Below are 18,853 nucleotides of genomic sequence, written 5' to 3'. Positions count from 1 at the left end.
CTCCTAAGCTGTAAAGGATAACTGTGTTGCTAAATACCTGTTGCATTTCATCTCAAGAATGTAAATTTAAATGAGTTTGCAAGGTGCACTATTATCTTTTACAACAAGGACTCAAAAAGTCAAATTCATTGCTGGGGTAAGATGAGCACCATCAACAAAAATTGCATTGGTTTCTACCAAAATTCCACCCCACTGCAGTGCAACACATTGTAATCAACCTTAGTTTTTTATGAAAAGCTGGTAGCAAATGTTGAGGTTACTGTTAGCAATTAATTGGTTCAATACTAAGTTCTTTTGTCACTGTAATTGTAAAGCATAAGGAACAGCAGTGATGCTATAGACATAATTATTTGTCATCTTTTACTGCTTTCTTCTTTTGCAAGCAATTGACAAATCTGCTTGATCTGCTGAGATGTTTTTAGCTGTTCTTGTTTTGAAACTCATAGACATGAAAGTTATTTTTATGAGAAATGTCATGTTCATAGAACTTGTTAAAGGGAGTAGAGTTTAAAATTAGTAAACAAGGACTGACTGAGACTGATACTTTATATTGCTGCTTCAGCATTACTTCCACTTTCTCTCCTTGTACTGACAGAACCGGAAAATCAAAATGTGATAGAAATGACCACATGCATAGAGAAATATCTTCAGGGTAGATCAGGGCAGTCCAGATCCCTGAAGTACTCTGTGGTGCTGGGGGAGTTTATTGTATCCACAGCACCATTCCGCCTCTCCATCTACATGCACACAAACTGCATTGAGGCTTCTTGTGTCCCAGCAGAGGCAGCAGCAGGAGCTACAGTTCTTCTTTGAGTTTATACCAAAGCAATGGTCATCTTCACTGGACAGGGTTTTACAGGATCACCCATGTCCTACTTTCTTTGAAGCACCCACCTATGGACTGTTGCTGGCCCTCGCAACCCCTGGATGTCACCAGGAGCTGAAGTAGGCTCTTGTCTCCTGCACCTGTGCCTTGTTTACTCTCTTCACTCCTCCTCTGCCCTTGGTGCTCAGCTGGGCTTGTTTCCAAACCAATTACATGTTTTGCCATCTAGTAATAGCACCTTCTGTACATTGAGCTGTACCCAGATTTCAGAGGAGAGTGCTTTTGCTATTGGTTTTAGAGACCTACTCCTGAGATAACTTCTACTCAAGGAGCTGCTTTGAAAAGATGCTAAAAATTGCCTTTGCTGACCAATTACACCCAGCTGTGGTTTGACCCACAAATGTATTTTGGTAAGAAGATTTAATTCTCTGGGAGATCCTTTTGTACCTTCATCAAGCCCTGGATTGTCACAGAAGTGTCTCTAAAGGATGATGTGTTTCATGGAGCAGCTCTGCAGCCCATTTTTTGCAGGAGCAGGCAGAGTTCCTCTTCAGGACTACTCACAAGGGGCATGGTTTGGCATAAAGCCAGAGGTGCTGAGATTCTTGGAATATTCCATGAAGAAACATAGAGAGATGTTTCAGATTGCATTAACTGAAGTGGTCTTTCTTAGGTGCTTTAACTCGTTTTACAGAAACCAAAATACTCATTTCAGTGCCAAGTTGTTATAGAAGGACTACATTTGCTTCATGCCCTGCTGAGAGATGCTGGCAGGAGCTGTTATCAAAGACTCTTTTTCCCCTCAGTCATTTAATAGTAGCAGCTTCTCTTTTATTCTGTGCTCTCTGAGAGCAGAATAGGAAGTGATAATCTCCTTGGAATACAGCAGACACCTGTTTGATAAGTGGTAATTGCATTATTCCTGGAGGATTATCACAGTGGTGCTTGTTTCTTTGTAATCAAACTCCACTATTATAAGCAGAGCAGAACTTCACTAGAGGATACACATTCCAGGTAAGAGAAACAGAAAGTAGGAAACAATCATCCTTTTTAGAAGCTCATTTTTAGAAGTCAGTAGCACTGTGTTTTCAAGAGCTAACATTGCAAAAATCCAATTCTTCAGAAAATTATATCCATGAAGAAGAGGCAGCATAAAAATCCCATCAGTGTTTGAAGCATTTTTTTTGGAAGCAATTCTGCTAGCACAACTGCTTGAACTGTGCCAAGGAATTATATAGTGCTGGAAACAAATCCAGGCACTTCTCTGCCATCCAAAGCATTGTACAATGTTGTGAAGTAAATGGCATCCCACCATGGACCAGAAACGTGCCAAGTATTTGGCTGATACTCTTTGTGAATGCAAAGCAGTTCCCAAGGTGTATCTGTGAATATCTGTGGGCAATATGTGATGTAGATGGATTGTTGTTAGTTTATACTGTTTGTTATTTTATTTGTTCCCGAGCTTAAAAAACTGTTAATGGTTTTGTGTCTCTTCTGAATTGTGAAAAATAAATGGTTTGAGATCAGACTCAGTAAAAGCAAGTATTATACTGTCCATATTCTATGGCAGTTACATAGTTGCATAAAGAAAATACCAGAAATTTAACAGATTGCGTTGGAACATAAAAGCAAGCAAATAAAACATGAACATTTCGAGGAAAGGATATATAGCAAGACAGATTAAAACTCTGTTGAGTGTTTTTGCAGTTGTTATGAGTCTGAATCCATGTTAAGTGCAGCTGAATTTTTGATGTTAGAATGTCAAAAGTGTACACGATATCACAAAATACTATAACCAGACTTCAAAGCATGTGGTCGTCCACAGAGAGCTGATGGATGAGTGGACACTGGCCCTTTGCCATGTTTTCAGGTGCTAGAGGGATTCTTGTCCTTTTTTTTAATTGACCTTTTCTTTTCTTTACCTTGATCCCTCTCTCGATGGATGCTTTGACTCCTGGTATTTGTTGTCACCCACAGACAGTCTCTTAATTTAGAAAAGGTTGGGAATCTCAGTTTATCTGTGAACAGCACTCTGTTAGTTGTAATTTATCTTGGTTTAGTTAGAGAATTGTTTTTTTCAGTTCCAGAGCCCTTCAGGAATGTACAGTGAGTTATGACCTGTTCCCAGGCATGTGTGTTTTATAGATCAGTTCACACAGGTGTACTTATTAATAAACTCACTGGACCAATTTACATGCCTAAGTTTTAACCACTGAGTAATTAACGAAGGCATTGCTGAGGAACTGGAAATTTGGGAAATGTGTCATTATTTGCATATCAGTATAAAGCAATTACTAAATTAAAGAGTGCACGTTGTGACAAACATGAAGCTCCTTTACTGTTGCTTTGTCAGTGCACATTAACATCAACTTGATGTGAAAGCCTGGCTTTCTCTGCATGAACTAAAAATCCTAAGGCAGAAGTACACAATGAATCACCCAGAGTTTGGAGGCTAGCACGCTGAATTGCCTTGGGGTTCAGACTGAGGAAAGAAAAAACTCATGTAAAAGACCATTGAGAAAACGTATCAGTGGAAAGTAATTAACTCAAGATCCACAATTAGCCTCATGGTCTATACTTAACTGTGTTCCAGGTCTTTCAGCGTTTATTTAATTCTGTTACCCTGTGTTTCAAATAGCTGCAAATGGCTTGGCAGATTTTTCATCCTTTTTAATATTTACAGTTTTTGTCTAACAAGAAGAATGAGCTCTGTAAGTGATCATGGGTATTTATTTCAGTCTCTCAACTATATTTCTTTTTTAGCAGAATCCGTTGTACGAGGAAATATTATTTTCTTTGTGTTTCCTTTAAATATATTTGTGGTTTGAAGCAACATTAAGTACTACAGTAGCTGTCCTTCTGCTTTAATTCCTAATTTGCCTAACTAGGCTCAGTCAAATGAGAAATAATCGAAACCAGGGATAATTTTCATTCAGCCAGCAAACGAGAGGGGTAGATGCACAGTAACACGGCTGCTGATTAACAGGGCCCGTAGCAAAAATTGGCATGTGTGTTCAACCAGCACACCAGGGCTGGGTGTTCCCAGAGCACCAGGCACCACTTTTTCTCAAGCTCACAAGAATCTCCTTGTGTGTGTTTTGTGGAGCTGCCTTTAGGGTGGTTGTTGCTACAATGCCAGCATCCCTTGCCTGGTGTCTGGGTGCCCTCCTCACTGTGCCTTGCATCTTCTCCAGCCTCCCACACCATCTTCAAGATGATTCCAGAGCTGCCTCACCATACTTCTACCTTCAGCACGTGTAAAGATCTGCCAGGATTGTGCCTTTACACTGCAGCAAAATAAGATGCATATGCAGCAGCCTTTTGGAATTTTGGCAAATTAACACAGAAGTCTCTTAATCCTAATCTAAAGAATTCATCAAATTTTAAAACATGAGTAATAGTTCAGACACCTTTTTTTCCCTTCAGTTCAGAGCTCTTAAAACTTTTAGGCTCTGTGTTTTAATTCTATAGCATTCCTTTGTGATTTTAAGCTTCATTATAGTTCAGAGATCTACCATGGGAACACGACTGAAATCCTTGGAATGAATTTCCTCCAACCTGTGTTGACAGGTTTAAATTACGTACTCTGACACTGTTCTTGTGGCTGGATTAGAAACTTTTTTCCGAGTTAAACCTGCGATAAGTAATTGTCACAGCGCCCTGGCACAAGGCTAATGTGAAGTGACGTGTCCAAACTGGCCTCAGTAACATGAAGAACCCTAACAGGTGTGAGGGGTGGATCTTCCCATGGGCCCTGCGGAACTTCTAACAGGGGAAAAATAGTAGAAAAAGTGAAATGAACCTTGAATAAAGCTGTCAGCAGTAATTATCTCAACAACACTTTGTGAGGAGTTAAAATAAGCATTACTGATTTATAACCTGAACACACTCCACGCTAGAGATGTTTTTTTTTCATCCAGTTAGTGTTTAAAATGAAACGTTGAATACCTGTCAAGATTTTTTTTCTTTTTATTGGAGATGCATAATGAAAATGAAGTTATTTTCCAGAGGAAGTTAATTTCAAGGGCTGTCAAATTTTTTAAACTCTTCTGTTCATTTTCGTATTTGTGCAATAGTTTAATAAAATAAACAAATCTCAAGCATACTTGACTTTTTTTCCCAGCTAATGCTGTTTGATGTCAAAAGACAAAGTGGCTAATGTGGAATTACATCCACTTTTTATTGTTATTCAAGGAGGGATAAGGGCTTCCATTGCAGTAGATGAGGTTTGGGTGTTTGATTTCTTTTTTTAAATATTATGTACTGAACTTGGATAACAGTGTCTAGTTGAGGAGTTCAGACTGAAGAGAGCCCAGTTCTGGGTAGTAAATCTTTCTGAGTCAATTAATTGCATAGTACAAAAAAGCCCTTGTTTCAATCAACTAAAAGAATGTATTTAATAGATTTGCTTTTTGAATTGCAATGTACCTTCATTTTACTTTGGGGTACTTGCTCTTTGTTGGTGTGATAACACTTGTTTTATGTGTACTATGTATTTCAGTATGGATAGAAGTAGTTTTACAGTCTGTTACTACTGGAAAAATACTTGCTAACTTTTGAGAAAAAACAAGTCAAAGGATAACTCACAGAAAATCTTTAATCTCTTGAAGTTTTAAACATAACTTTTAAACATGAACATGCAGGAATTCTTAAATCATGTATCACTTTGCCCTTGTGAGATTATACATTGAAAAGAAGATCGGTTATTTATTGAATGTATACAGTGACAAGTGATGTGTTTGGAAGTGTTGACCACCTGTTTGTTCCCAAGGAGTTCAGTGAAGGTTTGTCTGAGCACAGCAGGCTGCCCAAGCACTGTTAATAATGCTTGGTTAAACACCAGGAGCTGCAGCCATGGCAAGAACAAGCTCATATGAAAACTCTCTCATGTCATAGTGACATTTTTCTTGAAATGATGAGGCTTGGAGTATCCTCAGAAATGGCATGAGTTGCTTGGGAGTCCACCATGTCCTTCTTGCATGGATTGGTTTCTCTGGTTGGATTTCCAGCCAGGAAAGAGTGTGGAGCCATCTGATAATCTCTGGAGAACTGCAGAAGATTGCCAGAGTTCCCATAGTCTTATTTCCCCTGCTTCAATATTCACATGCAAGGACTATGCTGAATGTACTTAGAAACCACAATTTTATTCAACTGTTTGTTTAATGAAAAACTTCCTACTTTTGTATTTCACGTGCAAAAACAAAACTTCACTCATTGGCTCTGCCTCTCACCCCTGCCTTTTACACTTGGATTTTTCCTATATGCCACATTAATTGCTATATCCTGTCCACCATACAAATATTCCTTACTTTTCCTGGCTTACTCAGTCTTGGAAAGGATAGATTACAAAAGGAAAATGGAAATGTGAGTGAGCCTCAGCTGTGGAGCAGCCTGACCAGTCTAGCTCCAATGGTAAACAGCAAGAAGAATAAATTATTTTCTAGGTGTTCCAACTAGATTTTCAACCTTCCAACTAGGTTTATAATTTGTTTTGTCTTATTACCTTACCTACTATCAGTGCACTTAAAGCAATGAAAGCTTTTGATCCCTAAAATACCTTGTATCCAAGTCCATCTAGTAGTACCATGTACATAGAAAAACAATAACAGAAATGTTCCTTCTAGAGTTTTTGTTCCTTCTCAAACTTCATATAATTGTGTTGAAAATACAGCTTTTTTCCCTGTATCTTCAAGAAAATCAATCTATGCATCCATCTGATAAATTGGCATTTATCATACTCGGGATTAGTTTGTGCTATAATAAAAGGTCACAAAACAGAATAGTAAATTTAATATGAAAATTGAAATGCTTGATAATGCTCCTTGCTCAGCCCTCTATCCTTATCCCTTCTCTTATCTGAAGAGGGGGAAAAACCATCATGGTAATTAATCATGGTAATTAATGAGAAAAAGGATCAAATTGTGGGAGTGAAATTTTCACAGAGGAGACACCTGCCAGTCATTGAGTATTTTGCTATGGGCACATCTCTTAAGTTATTTTGAATAATCGAATGTTATGAAATGTACTTGGTCATGTTTATTTCTTTATTCTTAAGCCAACTAGTGAATGGAAAAGGTAAACAACTCTTGTTTTGCACAGGGTGACAGGGCTGTCACATGGAGTATTTGAACCAGGATTAGGTTTCAATCTGTAGGTAACACTGCATTCGTTTTTGATTGAGATTTTTTGTGTGATATATGTGTGTTACAAACCCCTATGTGTGTAGAGCAGCCTGCTAAGCAACCTTTAGAAAAAGCCCTTTTTATGGGAGATTTATGGGGGAGAGTCAAGTATCGGAAAACATGCTTTTTATTTTGTACACCACAATCTTGTTTGCTTACTTTATCTCTTGAGTATTAAAAGCAGAAAATGGAATTTTTTTTCCTTTACCTCAATAGAAAATCATGCTGTGAGAGTTCCCCTATTTCATTTCCTATTGAAGCCAAAAATGATTCTGTATTAGAAGTTTAGCTGCTTGAATAATTGGACTGGTTCATAGAAGAAGTTATACAGAAATTCTATTTCTTTTTAGGATCTTTTTATATTAAAACTCCAGAAGGATTGTCCACTGCAAGGTTTTGGTTTTGGCTTGCCATTGTCAGGTAATGCCTGTTGCTTCACTTGCTGTGTGTGTGCAAGTGAAATCTGGCACCATTTATAGAATCTTCTCCTGTGTGTGTGGATCAGGTGTTCTCAGAATTTCTCTCTGATGCTTTGTAAGATTTACAGTTTGACCTTTGAATTTCTAAGAACAAATTATCAAGAATCTCTCCTTTATGCCAAAAAAATGGTATTAGAAAATATTTTGTCATGGAAAAATACCTCTCCAGGGAGTTGGAAAGAATTTGTCATTTGAGTAGTTTGAAAATAAAATTACCTCATTGTAGTGACTGAAACAGTTTCTCCTTTTCAGTGGTCTTTTAAACAGCTACAAGCTGTTTTCTTTAAAATTGACAAGTACTGGGTAATATAGCTGAAGGCTCCATTTAGTAACTTGCCCTGATTAACAGGTAAGTGTCTGTAGGTTCAGATAGATGCATTAATATACATTAAAGCAAATCAGAGTGCCCATACACTCCAAAATCTCAAAACCCTCATTGCTCTTCTAACAATCAAAATCATAACAAAAAGCACGGAATAAACCAATATTCCTGCTTTCCTTAAACATTATATCTGCTTGTTCTGAATAGTTCTTGTTTACAAAAAGCTTTATCCCTTTGCAGAGATGGGATCCCTTGATGGCAAGTATCCTGTGACCAGCACTAGCTCTCAGTAATTGAGGATGAGGAGGAATGTTCTGTTCTTTACAGATTATTGCCTTAAGCTGGACACTTTGGTGTCCCAGCTATATTCTGTAAGGCATTAGAAGGCTCTTACAGCTTCCTTCACTTTCCTCATTAGGTATGGCTGCCATTCAAATCTCTCTTGAGATGCTGTTTTTCTCCATCAGTGTGTGGCTGAACACAAGGAAGACCAATTTGTCATATCCAATTACTCCTTTCCTGATACAGTCCACTGAGCTTATAATTTTTGTATCAGCATTTCTCAGTGGAGTGAAATCTGCAGCTGGAGTTCTCTGCTGGTATCATTCCTTCATGTTCCTTCTACTGTTTATCTTTCTCACACCTTCAGCATATTGATTAAATATCTCTGGACTGCTACAGGAGACTGAGTTTGTTTCTTCATTTGTAATGTCAGAAATCTGCAAGAGTGGGAATTAAGTTGTGCCAACAAATTCTTTCTAGAAGATACAAGGTTTTGAGATTATGGGCTTGTAATTTTTCATATTATTCTGAGCATGAAATGGCAGCACTCTGGAATTAAATGCTCTCAATGATTTCTTTCTCTCCTGCAGACATATTTGTATCATGAAATATTTGGGGAAAAATAGTGGGTTTAGATGGTTTGGAATTATATTTATAGAAGCTTCTATATAAAATTAATATAACATGAAGAATAATTTATTGTTTAAAGCATCTGATCTCACTCCAGATTTGGCAGATATTTCTGGGTTAATCTGGAAGGTTGACAAAGAATCCTGCATGTTTGGATCAGAAAAGATGTTGCTTAACTTTATCCCTCGATTGCTAATGCTGGCAATTGAAAAACAAATCATCTCACACTGAGCATTTACAAATAGTATTAGTGTCTTACTGTTGGAAAGCACAAGTGAGCACCAGACTATTTCTTTCCTCTGTAAACTGTAAGATTATGTAGTGATCTTTCTCTTAGTAGTTAAAATCTATTTCAAGTAACCTTTTGTGCACTTTTAGTCCAGGTTATACCCTTACCTTTTTGAATCCCAGAGCTGTTGAATCCGTTTAGTATCTCTGCTGTTTCCTAAAAGGAGACTCTCCTGCTGTCACTCTCCCTGAAATGTTTGAAATCTTGAATTTTATTTTCCTTCTCCTTAAAAGCTACAGGAAGCCAAATAGGAGATTACTTCAACTTTAAATAAGCACAAGCAATGTCTACATAGTGTTGAACAAAAGATCTGGTTCTGGAGTTACTTTTTGCAAGCTATTTTCCTTATTTCTGATTTTGTTTCACTTTCTACCTCATGTACCTTTCAGTTCTGAGACAGTTTGATTTGCACAAGCATAGGTTCCCTGCCTAAACAAATAGAATAATCTTATTTATTTTTGTTTTAGTATATTATTTCTTTCATAACCTATACGTGGCTTGTCATTCATGCACAAGTCCTGCAAATACATTTTCAGTGTCTTTTCTTGAGCATGTGGAAGCCATCCCAATCAAGCTCTGCTACCCACATAGTGGTGATCATGAAAAAAGAGAAAAATTTAGAAAAGTGAGTGACTTTTGGGTTTTTTCTCAGCCAGATGGGCTCATTAGCTAGAGAATATGGGTAATCAGGTACTCTGGTTACAAACCTGGTTTTGGGTTTGGTTCAGTTGTGGGGTTGGTATAAAGATTTTGTCCACTCCCATGGGAAGGTGGCTGAAATAATGATAATTTATTGCAATGTTAATTTTCTGCATCTCTGTTTGGGAGGGGCAGGTGCAGTATTCAGAAAGAAAAACCTCTCCTAGAGCGGTGTGAGGTCTACAGTTCTTGCCACTGAGACACTTCAGTTGTGCTCCCATCAGTACCTTGCATTCTCAACACTAGGAAAGGATTTGTTGAGCTGCCTGGAAAACAATCTTTTGCTTAGTCTTGGTGTTTTTATGATTTCCAGAATAGAACTTGAACTTTTGTGGTGGTAGAATCTGTCTTTGCAGGGGAACTCTCTGTCTTTGAATGAAGATAACTTTATTCTAGAATAATGTTGATGCCTGTTGTTTATTTTGGAATGAAGGCAGAACTTCTATTTCTTTTGCAAAAAAACCCCAAAAAACAAAAACCAAAAACTTCTCAGAAGTAAAAAAAAAAAAAGGCAAAAGAGAAGAGTGATTTCTCACACCAATGTGCACAAACCCCCAACATTCCAGCAACTGTGTGGAGAGTGGGATGAAACAGGCTCTGATGTGGAACCCCTTCTGCTGTTAGCTGGTGTTTGAGAGACGCTTTGACACTATAATATAGGGTTGCAAATTGGAATTGCAACACCCTGCAATTGGGCCAAGTGATGAAGCAGCACAATAACTGCCTGCTTGATCTTACCCCTCTCTCTTTAATGTGCACGTAAAAGATACCGGGAGCCTTTCCAGGCATCTGTCAGGGGATTTGATGCTGTGAGAGGGGGAGCTGTGGTCTGTGTGTGGCTCACGTGGGTGTTTGTGTGTTTTACCAGCATTTCATATGGTGTGATAACTACAGGGCAAAGTTTCAGGTTTTATAACAGTTGGATTTTGTTTATTATTAGAAGCTTATAAAAATAATAATTGAAATGGTGGATTATGGCAGAGAATGCAGTTCTTATGCTCTCTTGTCACAGGAGTTTCACAGGTAATTGGTCTAGACCTGGGTGTCGTCTTTAATATTTCATTTACTCCAGAGTATTAAAACTCACTTCCTTTAAGGCGATTGCTGGGCTTTTTACACAGCTAAACTTGTGTTTAACCTTGCTGTGAGAATGTGACAGTAGGCTAGTTCAGACAGGTTAACATTCATTTGGTAACCAGCCTGCTTAATCAGCCTGCTTCAACCTGCAGCAAATTAAATCTCTGTGAGTTCTAGCAGATAAGTGAGAAAGTCGCTCTGAATTATGTATAAAAAATAAATGGGGTATTTTCAGTGCTCATGGCAGTAAATGAAATTTAAGGCTTATGATTTATTCTTGGATTTTTGTTGAGAATGATTGAAATGTATTTTACCTTAATGTTTTTATAGTCCAATTAGGAGAGTGCTGTATTTCTGAAATGTATAATGTAAATATTTTGTTCTGTGCCCTGCAAAAATACTAATAAGTTTTACAGGATCTAGGTGTTTTTCTGTCCTCTCTGTGTTTCATCTGAAGGAACCATTACAAAAGATGCTTTAAACATACAGCCAACACTACCCTTCTCCACATCACTAAAAATTGCATAGCATTAAATACTTTTTCCCTCCCCAAACCAATCAATTATCTTCATTTAAGAGCTACTCACATTGTAAAATCGGTCCAGATAGGTCTTGGGTGCTTCTGAAATTGCCATTTGTGGTCATCCAGCTGCTTCTCCTGGACTGAAGTGCTTTCCAGAAGAGGCAGGAGGGTGGGCAGAAGCTTTAAAGGTAGGGATGGCACAGGTGGTTCTGGTCACAGAGTGGGCAGTTCTCATTTCTAGGCATTATAATTAGTGCATTTTAAAATGTATATGAGATCATATTTTCAAATATTATTGCTCTGTGTTTGCAGGCATCATAATCATTTTGTCTTTCAAACGACAGTAGAATTTTTCTATTGGTAGCTCTTAATAGTTGAGATTTAGGCATACAGCAAAGGGCAGAAGTGCTGTTCTGTTGGCACTGGCTGCTGGACATTCATCCTGTGGACTGTGCTGACTGCAGTGTCAGCAGTTTGGGCTGTGTGTCTTTGTTCAAATGAGGAACATGGTGTGCACCCGTGACATTTTAAATGACCAAAAATTAGTTGAAATGTATTTTTTATGTTGCCAATGTGATTGTGTCTATTGCAATGTGTGCTGATAAACAGATCTTTCAAAACACAATTTTTTTTCACGATGATTTAACTGTTTTTAATTACTTGTATCAGTACTTAGCATCTTTATTTAACAATTGCTTCTTGATTAGCAAAAAAAAAAAAAATCTACATTTGCATCATCAATGCATAGCACTGCAAAAGTTGCCATGTACGGTAATGTTTCAAACTTCAATACTGCTTCAGGAGAAAATAATAACTCAAGTCCCTTTGCAGTTTGCAGTTCCATGGAATTTGTTTTGATACTCTGCGCATACACCTCAGTAATATTTTAGTGTAAGGAATAATTTTAGTTTTTCAGGCTTCTTAATATTTGTTTAAATAATGCAGTCTTTAATTTGAATGTCTAAACAACCTTAAACCCTTCCCCCAACCTTTAATTGAGACTGTGGCTTTAATGAAGAACCATTGCTTGCTTTGTAGATGACTTTAGCTGTGTCGGGAGTGACTTTTCCTTGCCATCGACTCACAGTTGGAAGAAGATCCTCACCTGTACAAACAAGGGAGCAGTCAGAGGAGGTAAGGACATGATCTTTGTGTTACCAGTCTGCTCTAGGAGCAGGCAGGGACACCTCAGGGTGCAGTGGTCACCATCCCTCCTGTTGTGGTGTGTCAATAGAATTGCATCTTACATCAATCCATTTACAGTTCCTGCAGTTGTGACAAAGTGAGGAACTGGGCAAAGGAGTCATGGAAAAACAAGATGAAAAAGAAAGGAAACAAATCCCAGCAAAGCATCTGACTGGGGGAGATGACCTTAGCTCTTTGCACTAAAATCTTGATTTTTCTCCTTTATATGGGTATTCCATACCAATATAAAAGCCAACATTGTGTGGATTTTCTCCCTCTTTCTATGCAGTTAGACCAGCTCTGGTACCATTAGATGGAAAACAGCATTAACTTTGGATAAAATTTGCTCAACTGTTACCTTTGATAATGCTGTATAAAATAGTAAATTAAACTGCAGTGTATTATGTGTATTTGTATTTAAAATACAAAATACACTGTGTGTGTATTTTGTATTTCACTGAAAATGTCTGAAATAGAAGCTTACAGTGGATTTTGGGTTTTGTTTTAATACAGCAATGCACTGATGTTCATATGGTTAGTGATAGTGATGGAGATGACTTTGAAGATGCTACTGAGTTTGGAGTTGATGATGGAGAAATGTTTGGAGTAGCTTCATCTGCCTTGAGGAAATCGCCAATGAGTAAGAGTTACAATTTACTGGAGGTTGTACAGCAGAGGTGAAGGCAGAGAGGTGGGAGGGGTCTGCAGAATTAGAAACTGGGAAGTATTTTTAATAGGAATGGTAGAATTGTTTGAATGTCATGTCTGATGGATGTACCAAAGGAAACTACTACACACATAACTGGCAACTATAAAAGCATTTTTCCATGGAGGGAAATTTTTTAACTTTGCAAATGAAGAATAATAATTGAACTTAAAATTGATGAGTAACAAATAAAGTCAGAGATATTGTGATCTCTATCCAAATGTACCTGTAGATAACTAGATTTTCACTTTCCTGTTTTGAAAATTCTACAGATTGTATTTTTGATTAATATTTTATTCCTTATGCTAATCAAACTTCTCAGTGGTTATTTGCCCTTAAATTATGAAAAGAATTGAGCAGGAGCAGTCAGTTACCTCCTACATGCAATTCTTGCATACTCTTTATTTACTTTACAGTTGCATTAGTGTTACTTCATTAGAAGTTTTTTAATATGGAAATAATAATATGGAAAACTTTTTAACATTATGGGTAGGAAGGGTTGAGCCTTTCAAGCCTTAAAGCCCAGAGTGCAAACTCTGAGCAGAGGATATATCACATTACACTGGACCTGAGGATTTTACTCTTTGGAAAACCTGAATATATTCATGAGACCCTCTGGAAATTTCTTGTCTTTTGAAAAGTTCGTAGTCAGTAGTCCTTCATGAAGTTTATATGCTTTCTTGGTAACACTTCAGTAAGCTGGGAACATGAAATACCTGTGAAGTGAATGTATTTGCATATTACAATCTGTTTCCATAGAGTTACATTTATTTTTTTTTCCCATTTTTTAAGTGCCAGAAAATGCTGAAAATGAAGGAGATGCCTTATTACAATTTACAGCAGAGTTTTCTTCAAGGTAAGCTTAGCCTGTTAACTGTGCAATTCTTATTACAAACCCAGTTAAAGTTAGTAAATAATGAAAATAAGAATAAACCAAGTCTACATGCTTTCTTGTGAGATTATAGCATATTTAGACATCCTAATCTAATTTATTTATATTCTAATTCTGCTGGTAGAACTGCTTCTGAAATAAAATTATTTCTTAGCCCAAGCTGGAGTGCTTGATGCTATTGATTTTGTCCCTATGTAGTACCATTACTTAAATATGTAATGGTCCATAAGGATGAAAAAGACTGGTTATATCTGATAATTTTATTGTGATATGCAGGAACAGAAAAGCTGAAACTGATTAATATTGAAAAATAAATACATAGTTGCTGTAAGAGTTTTCACAATAGCAAAGTGCTTGGGTAAATATTGACTTTTAAAAAACAGAGATATTCTGGATTTTAAAAAAATTTATCCTACCAGATCATGCACTGTTAAACAGTTGCTTGTTTCATTGAATAGGTAGAAGCTGCAAAGTAATGCAAAGTTTATTTGTTTTCTGTTTTCACTCCAGTGATGAAATATTCCTTCATGTGTATGAGATGCATTACTGTGTAATAGAGGAATAGCCTTCAATTAAGCTTTAAGAATATAATAAAGAAAGGAAATAATTTGAAAATTTGGTGGAAATTTTACAGAAAATTGTGTAGAACTTAAGGTATCTACATGTGTAATCAGAATGTTTTTATGATAAAGTTTTTAATGTAGTAGGTCATTACTTTTGAGTTTTTCAATGCCAGAAAACAAATGGGTCCTAAATATTTTCTTTCTGTCCTTTAGAAATATAATACTCATCTTTATAAAGGTATAGCCAATGCATTATATTTACAGAATATATGAAAAGGTAGAATGTTGGAATTACTTGATTTTGTCCTTTTTTATTAATTGGAAATTTTATCTCAAATAGATATGGTGACTGCCATCCTGTTTATTTTATTGGCTCATTAGAGGCTGCTTTTCAGGAAGCCTTCTATGGGAAAGCAAGAGATGTAAGTGTGTATTAAAACCACTTTATTTAAAATACTGGGGGAATGGAAATCACCTTAGGGCTTTCATCTTGATTTTTGAAAAGCTGAGCTACATTTTGTAGTTATTTTGCTTTTAGTGTTCTAGAAGAGTTGCACTCATTCAGTTGACTGACTAAAAGATTTACCTTGGTGGTTGCTGAAATTGCAGTGAATAACTGATGCTCTCTAATCATTCAGGCTGTATTTTTACTGGAGCTCTTTAGTTGTCAAAGCTACTCTTTTTCTTTTCCCCTCCTCCCTTTTCTTCCTGAAATAATGGTGTCCTAGCACCAGATAACCTTGCCTGTGAGTCTTGTGGTTGACAAGTTCACTGTTGCATGTTGGTAACTCCTTTGAAGAATGCCTAATGAAATTGTAAATTTAAATTGGAAGCGCTCTCAAATACAGTGTACTTTTTCTTTCCCCTTTGTACAGCCTTTATCTGCCAAGTAAGTTCCAGTACTAAGGTTTGGTTGTTTAGTTTTTCTGTACATCCAACCAGGCATCTCAAGTTTCTGTTATTCCATGCACAGTTTTAAAATCAGTATTTTAATAAAATTAGAATGAGGACAGTTTATTTAAGTTTTGGTGACTTGATTCACTAAGGAGAAACCCAAAACCCTGCATAATTAAGCACAGATAAAGCTGAAACACAAACAAGAAAATCATGCTCTTTAAATTTACTTATTGTTTTCTTGATAGATGTTTAATTTTAAAATGAAGAATGTGGTTATTCATATTGGAAGGAGTCTCTGTATTATGTTAGGGGCTGTTCTGATAAGTGTGAGAGTTATAAATCCACACTATATAGCTGAAGTTAACACATACTTAACACTCTAAGTTTAGTGAATATTTTCATGTCTTTGCACAGAGAAAAAAATCCTGTGAATTGAACAAGGAAAGGGTGTGAGTTGGGAAGTTCATTTAGTGTCATATCAGAAATGGTTGACAGTGTAATAGTGGACAAAAGCTCATAACTTTCATAAACAGTTTTCTAACTATAAGTCTGATATTTATGCAGTGCAGTTACTTAGTTTTTTTGTTGCTCAAAGTGCAGTTACTTAGTTTTTTGTTGTTCAAAATACTTCTTGTGCTACTTAAAAACCACTTCTGAAATTCATTTCACTTTACATTTTTGATATTTCATCATTTATTCAGGTTATCATCACAATAAAACCATTGTGTACATATATATATATATACACACACACACACATTGATACATATATATATATATATACTTGTATTTAGTAGAGTATTAATTTTTGTTTGTGTTGTTTGGATTGTTGGGGTTTTTTCTGAATATTGCCTTATTTTGAAAGCTCTCCCTCCCACATTTGGAAAGGCATAATTTTTAATGTAACATTCTGATTTTAAGCAAAGATATGAGAATGTGGAAATACCATATGTTTTCACTGATTTTCTCTGTTACAAAGTAATTATTTCAGTACTGGCTCCTGGAATTCAGAATTGAGGAAAGGGATACATTATTTCATATTTTTATAATTTAATTTCCTAAAATAAATTTTAAAATATATATCAGTATAAAAAAAAAAAAAGCTTTGGAGAAATTGCAACCTGTGTGTCTCATCTTCTAATATATACTATGGAGGACACTTAATTTTACCAGGGCAACAGATGAGCTGCAGGCACCAGCATTCTTCACTTGAAGTGAGAAATTGAGTTCCAAGAGTAAATAAAAACAAGATTGAAGGTTTAAATCCTCTACTAGGCTTTTTGAACTTATATACTCATTAAATGTTTATTGGAGTGGTGGGATTACGAAGGATTTGGGCAGCTTCATCAACTGGTATATACTTAATCACTAAGTAAAACACTACATTTGATAGAGTGTTTCTCACGATGCCACACTCAATCCATCTTAATGAAAACCGCTTCAAACTGATTTAATTTGAGAGCACTTGGCAGCTCGAGTGCTCAGAGATCTTGGCCTTTTCTTGACAAATTCTCAACTCTGTCCAGAGCAGAAGGTGCACTCTGCAGTTCATGTCTAGTGAGACAGCCATCAGCTGTGTTTTAAATCTGTATTGTGGATACTTTTTACCTCAAAAAAAAAAAAAAAAAAAAGCCCAATGTGTATAAACATGAAGGTTTTTTCCAGGAATATTTTCATTTGGGTTATTTAAAGAAAATTAACTTATGTCAGAACATGTGTTTTGAATGCAGAATATGAGTTCAGTTTCTTTTTATGAAAATAGATGTTTGCTGTTAAATCTCATTGTCTTTTCATGTGTTGGAAAGGATGGTAATTCATAATTATTTAACAAAATGTTGCTTGAAAAGGAAATACCTTTTAACAAAGTTCAGGTGTTTATCTGCTGTGTTTGAGTCATTAGCCAGTGAAGATTAGCATACATGATGGGTATCTTTTAACCTTTGGAGCAACTGCTGCCACAACAATGCCAGTTTTTGGTAGGAGAGGTGGAATGAGGTCAAATGTGGCTCTGCTTTAAAACCTGTATAACTCTTGACTACAAAAATACAATAGCCAAGATATGGAGCCTTGCTTTTATCAGCCAGTGTCCTTGGCCATGGAATTCCCAGCTGCCTCCAGCAGCCTGATAGGTAAGGGTGTTGTGTTTTCATTTCTTATTGTATATATGACAAGAAAATACTTTCAGTATTTCCTTTAATGGGGTCAGGAAGAGAAAGAGAGTCAGAGGTTTATTAAATCAGCAGTTAAGCTGGGTTTTTTGTAAGTCTTCCTCTGTCTATTGGAAAGAAGAGTTTCACTGTCAATAAGTTTCTGAAGAATGGGCTTACTCTTGCTACAGGGCTACACTGCCCTAGGAGTTGCTACACCTGATGCCATGAAAAAAATCCTGTAATAGACATTTTTAACAAGGTGTTTGGGTAAGGTGTCTTTGTGTCTGAAGGCAGTTTGTGGGTGTCTTGCCTTCTGAGACATCAGAGGGTTTATCCTAATTTATGGTCGTGTTGTTAGTAATACTGGATTTTAATTGCTATCGAAGCTTACTGAGTTATATATGTGAGTAATACTACTGTATTTTCTTTTATTAGAGCTTGTTTGTCTTTTCATTTTTGTAGGTGGTTGCTACTCTTTTATTAAGAGAAAGAATAAAGACATTGCCTTTGCCTTTTCAGGAGCTCTTATCTTTATATACCTCTGTCAGCTCACCTCCTGCTCCTCTCTCAACCTTTCTGTCCACTGACTTTTAATAAATATGTGAAACATCTCTCTTAGCACAGATTGGTATTGTCACCTCAATATATATTCCTGCATTCTGAAAATGAACCGTGTTTTTCTTCTCCTTGAATTCTGTCTTTTAGGTTCAATTTAGAAGCAGCACCATCCCTCTCACATATGGGTTCTTTATTTCCTGAATACCTAGAGCAAAGTATGCTCCTTCCATGATTTGGTGTGTTCAAATAAAAGCTATTTTTTCCCCTCTTCCTTGGTGGTAGCAGGATATTCCTTCATACAGGGCTTTCTATAGCATCATTTTTATCTGTGTAACTCAGAAAAATGTCCCTTATTATTTCAGCTCAATAAGTTTATACTGAACTTTTTACAGATTGCACCTGGAGGAATTACCACTTAACAGATTCTGATTAAACGTAAATAACCTGACCACTGGTTATGGACATGGTCTGGTTGAAACTGGAGGACAGGTATAGAAGTATAACTCTAGCTTTTCAGGAAGATGAAGCAGCTGCACTATGATAAATATCAGTACATAAACTCCAATTAAGTCCCATGTTAGTCACTATTTTCT

At 36.5% G+C, this 18,853-nt stretch overlaps 1 protein-coding gene across 1 annotated transcript in view; it reads left to right on the top strand.

The window, feature by feature from the left end:
- The window catches only part of FAF1 (Fas associated factor 1), a 150,089-nt gene that overhangs the window by 86,601 nt on the left and 44,635 nt on the right, over nt 1–18,853 (top strand). Inside the window, exons 9-12 of the mRNA XM_039711387.1 lie at nt 12,348–12,443; nt 13,008–13,134; nt 13,993–14,056; nt 14,996–15,077. Of these exons, the coding sequence (XP_039567321.1) occupies nt 12,348–12,443; nt 13,008–13,134; nt 13,993–14,056; nt 14,996–15,077 (369 nt within the window). The remainder of the gene's footprint in view (nt 1–12,347; nt 12,444–13,007; nt 13,135–13,992; nt 14,057–14,995; nt 15,078–18,853) is intronic.

This window comes from Passer montanus, unplaced genomic scaffold, assembly GCF_014805655.1.
Source record: "Passer montanus isolate IOZ18808 unplaced genomic scaffold, ASM1480565v1 scaffold25, whole genome shotgun sequence".
In the NCBI taxonomy this organism is placed as follows: Eukaryota; Metazoa; Chordata; class Aves; order Passeriformes; family Passeridae; genus Passer; species Passer montanus.
This window is presented reverse-complemented; position numbering and strand designations above follow the sequence as displayed.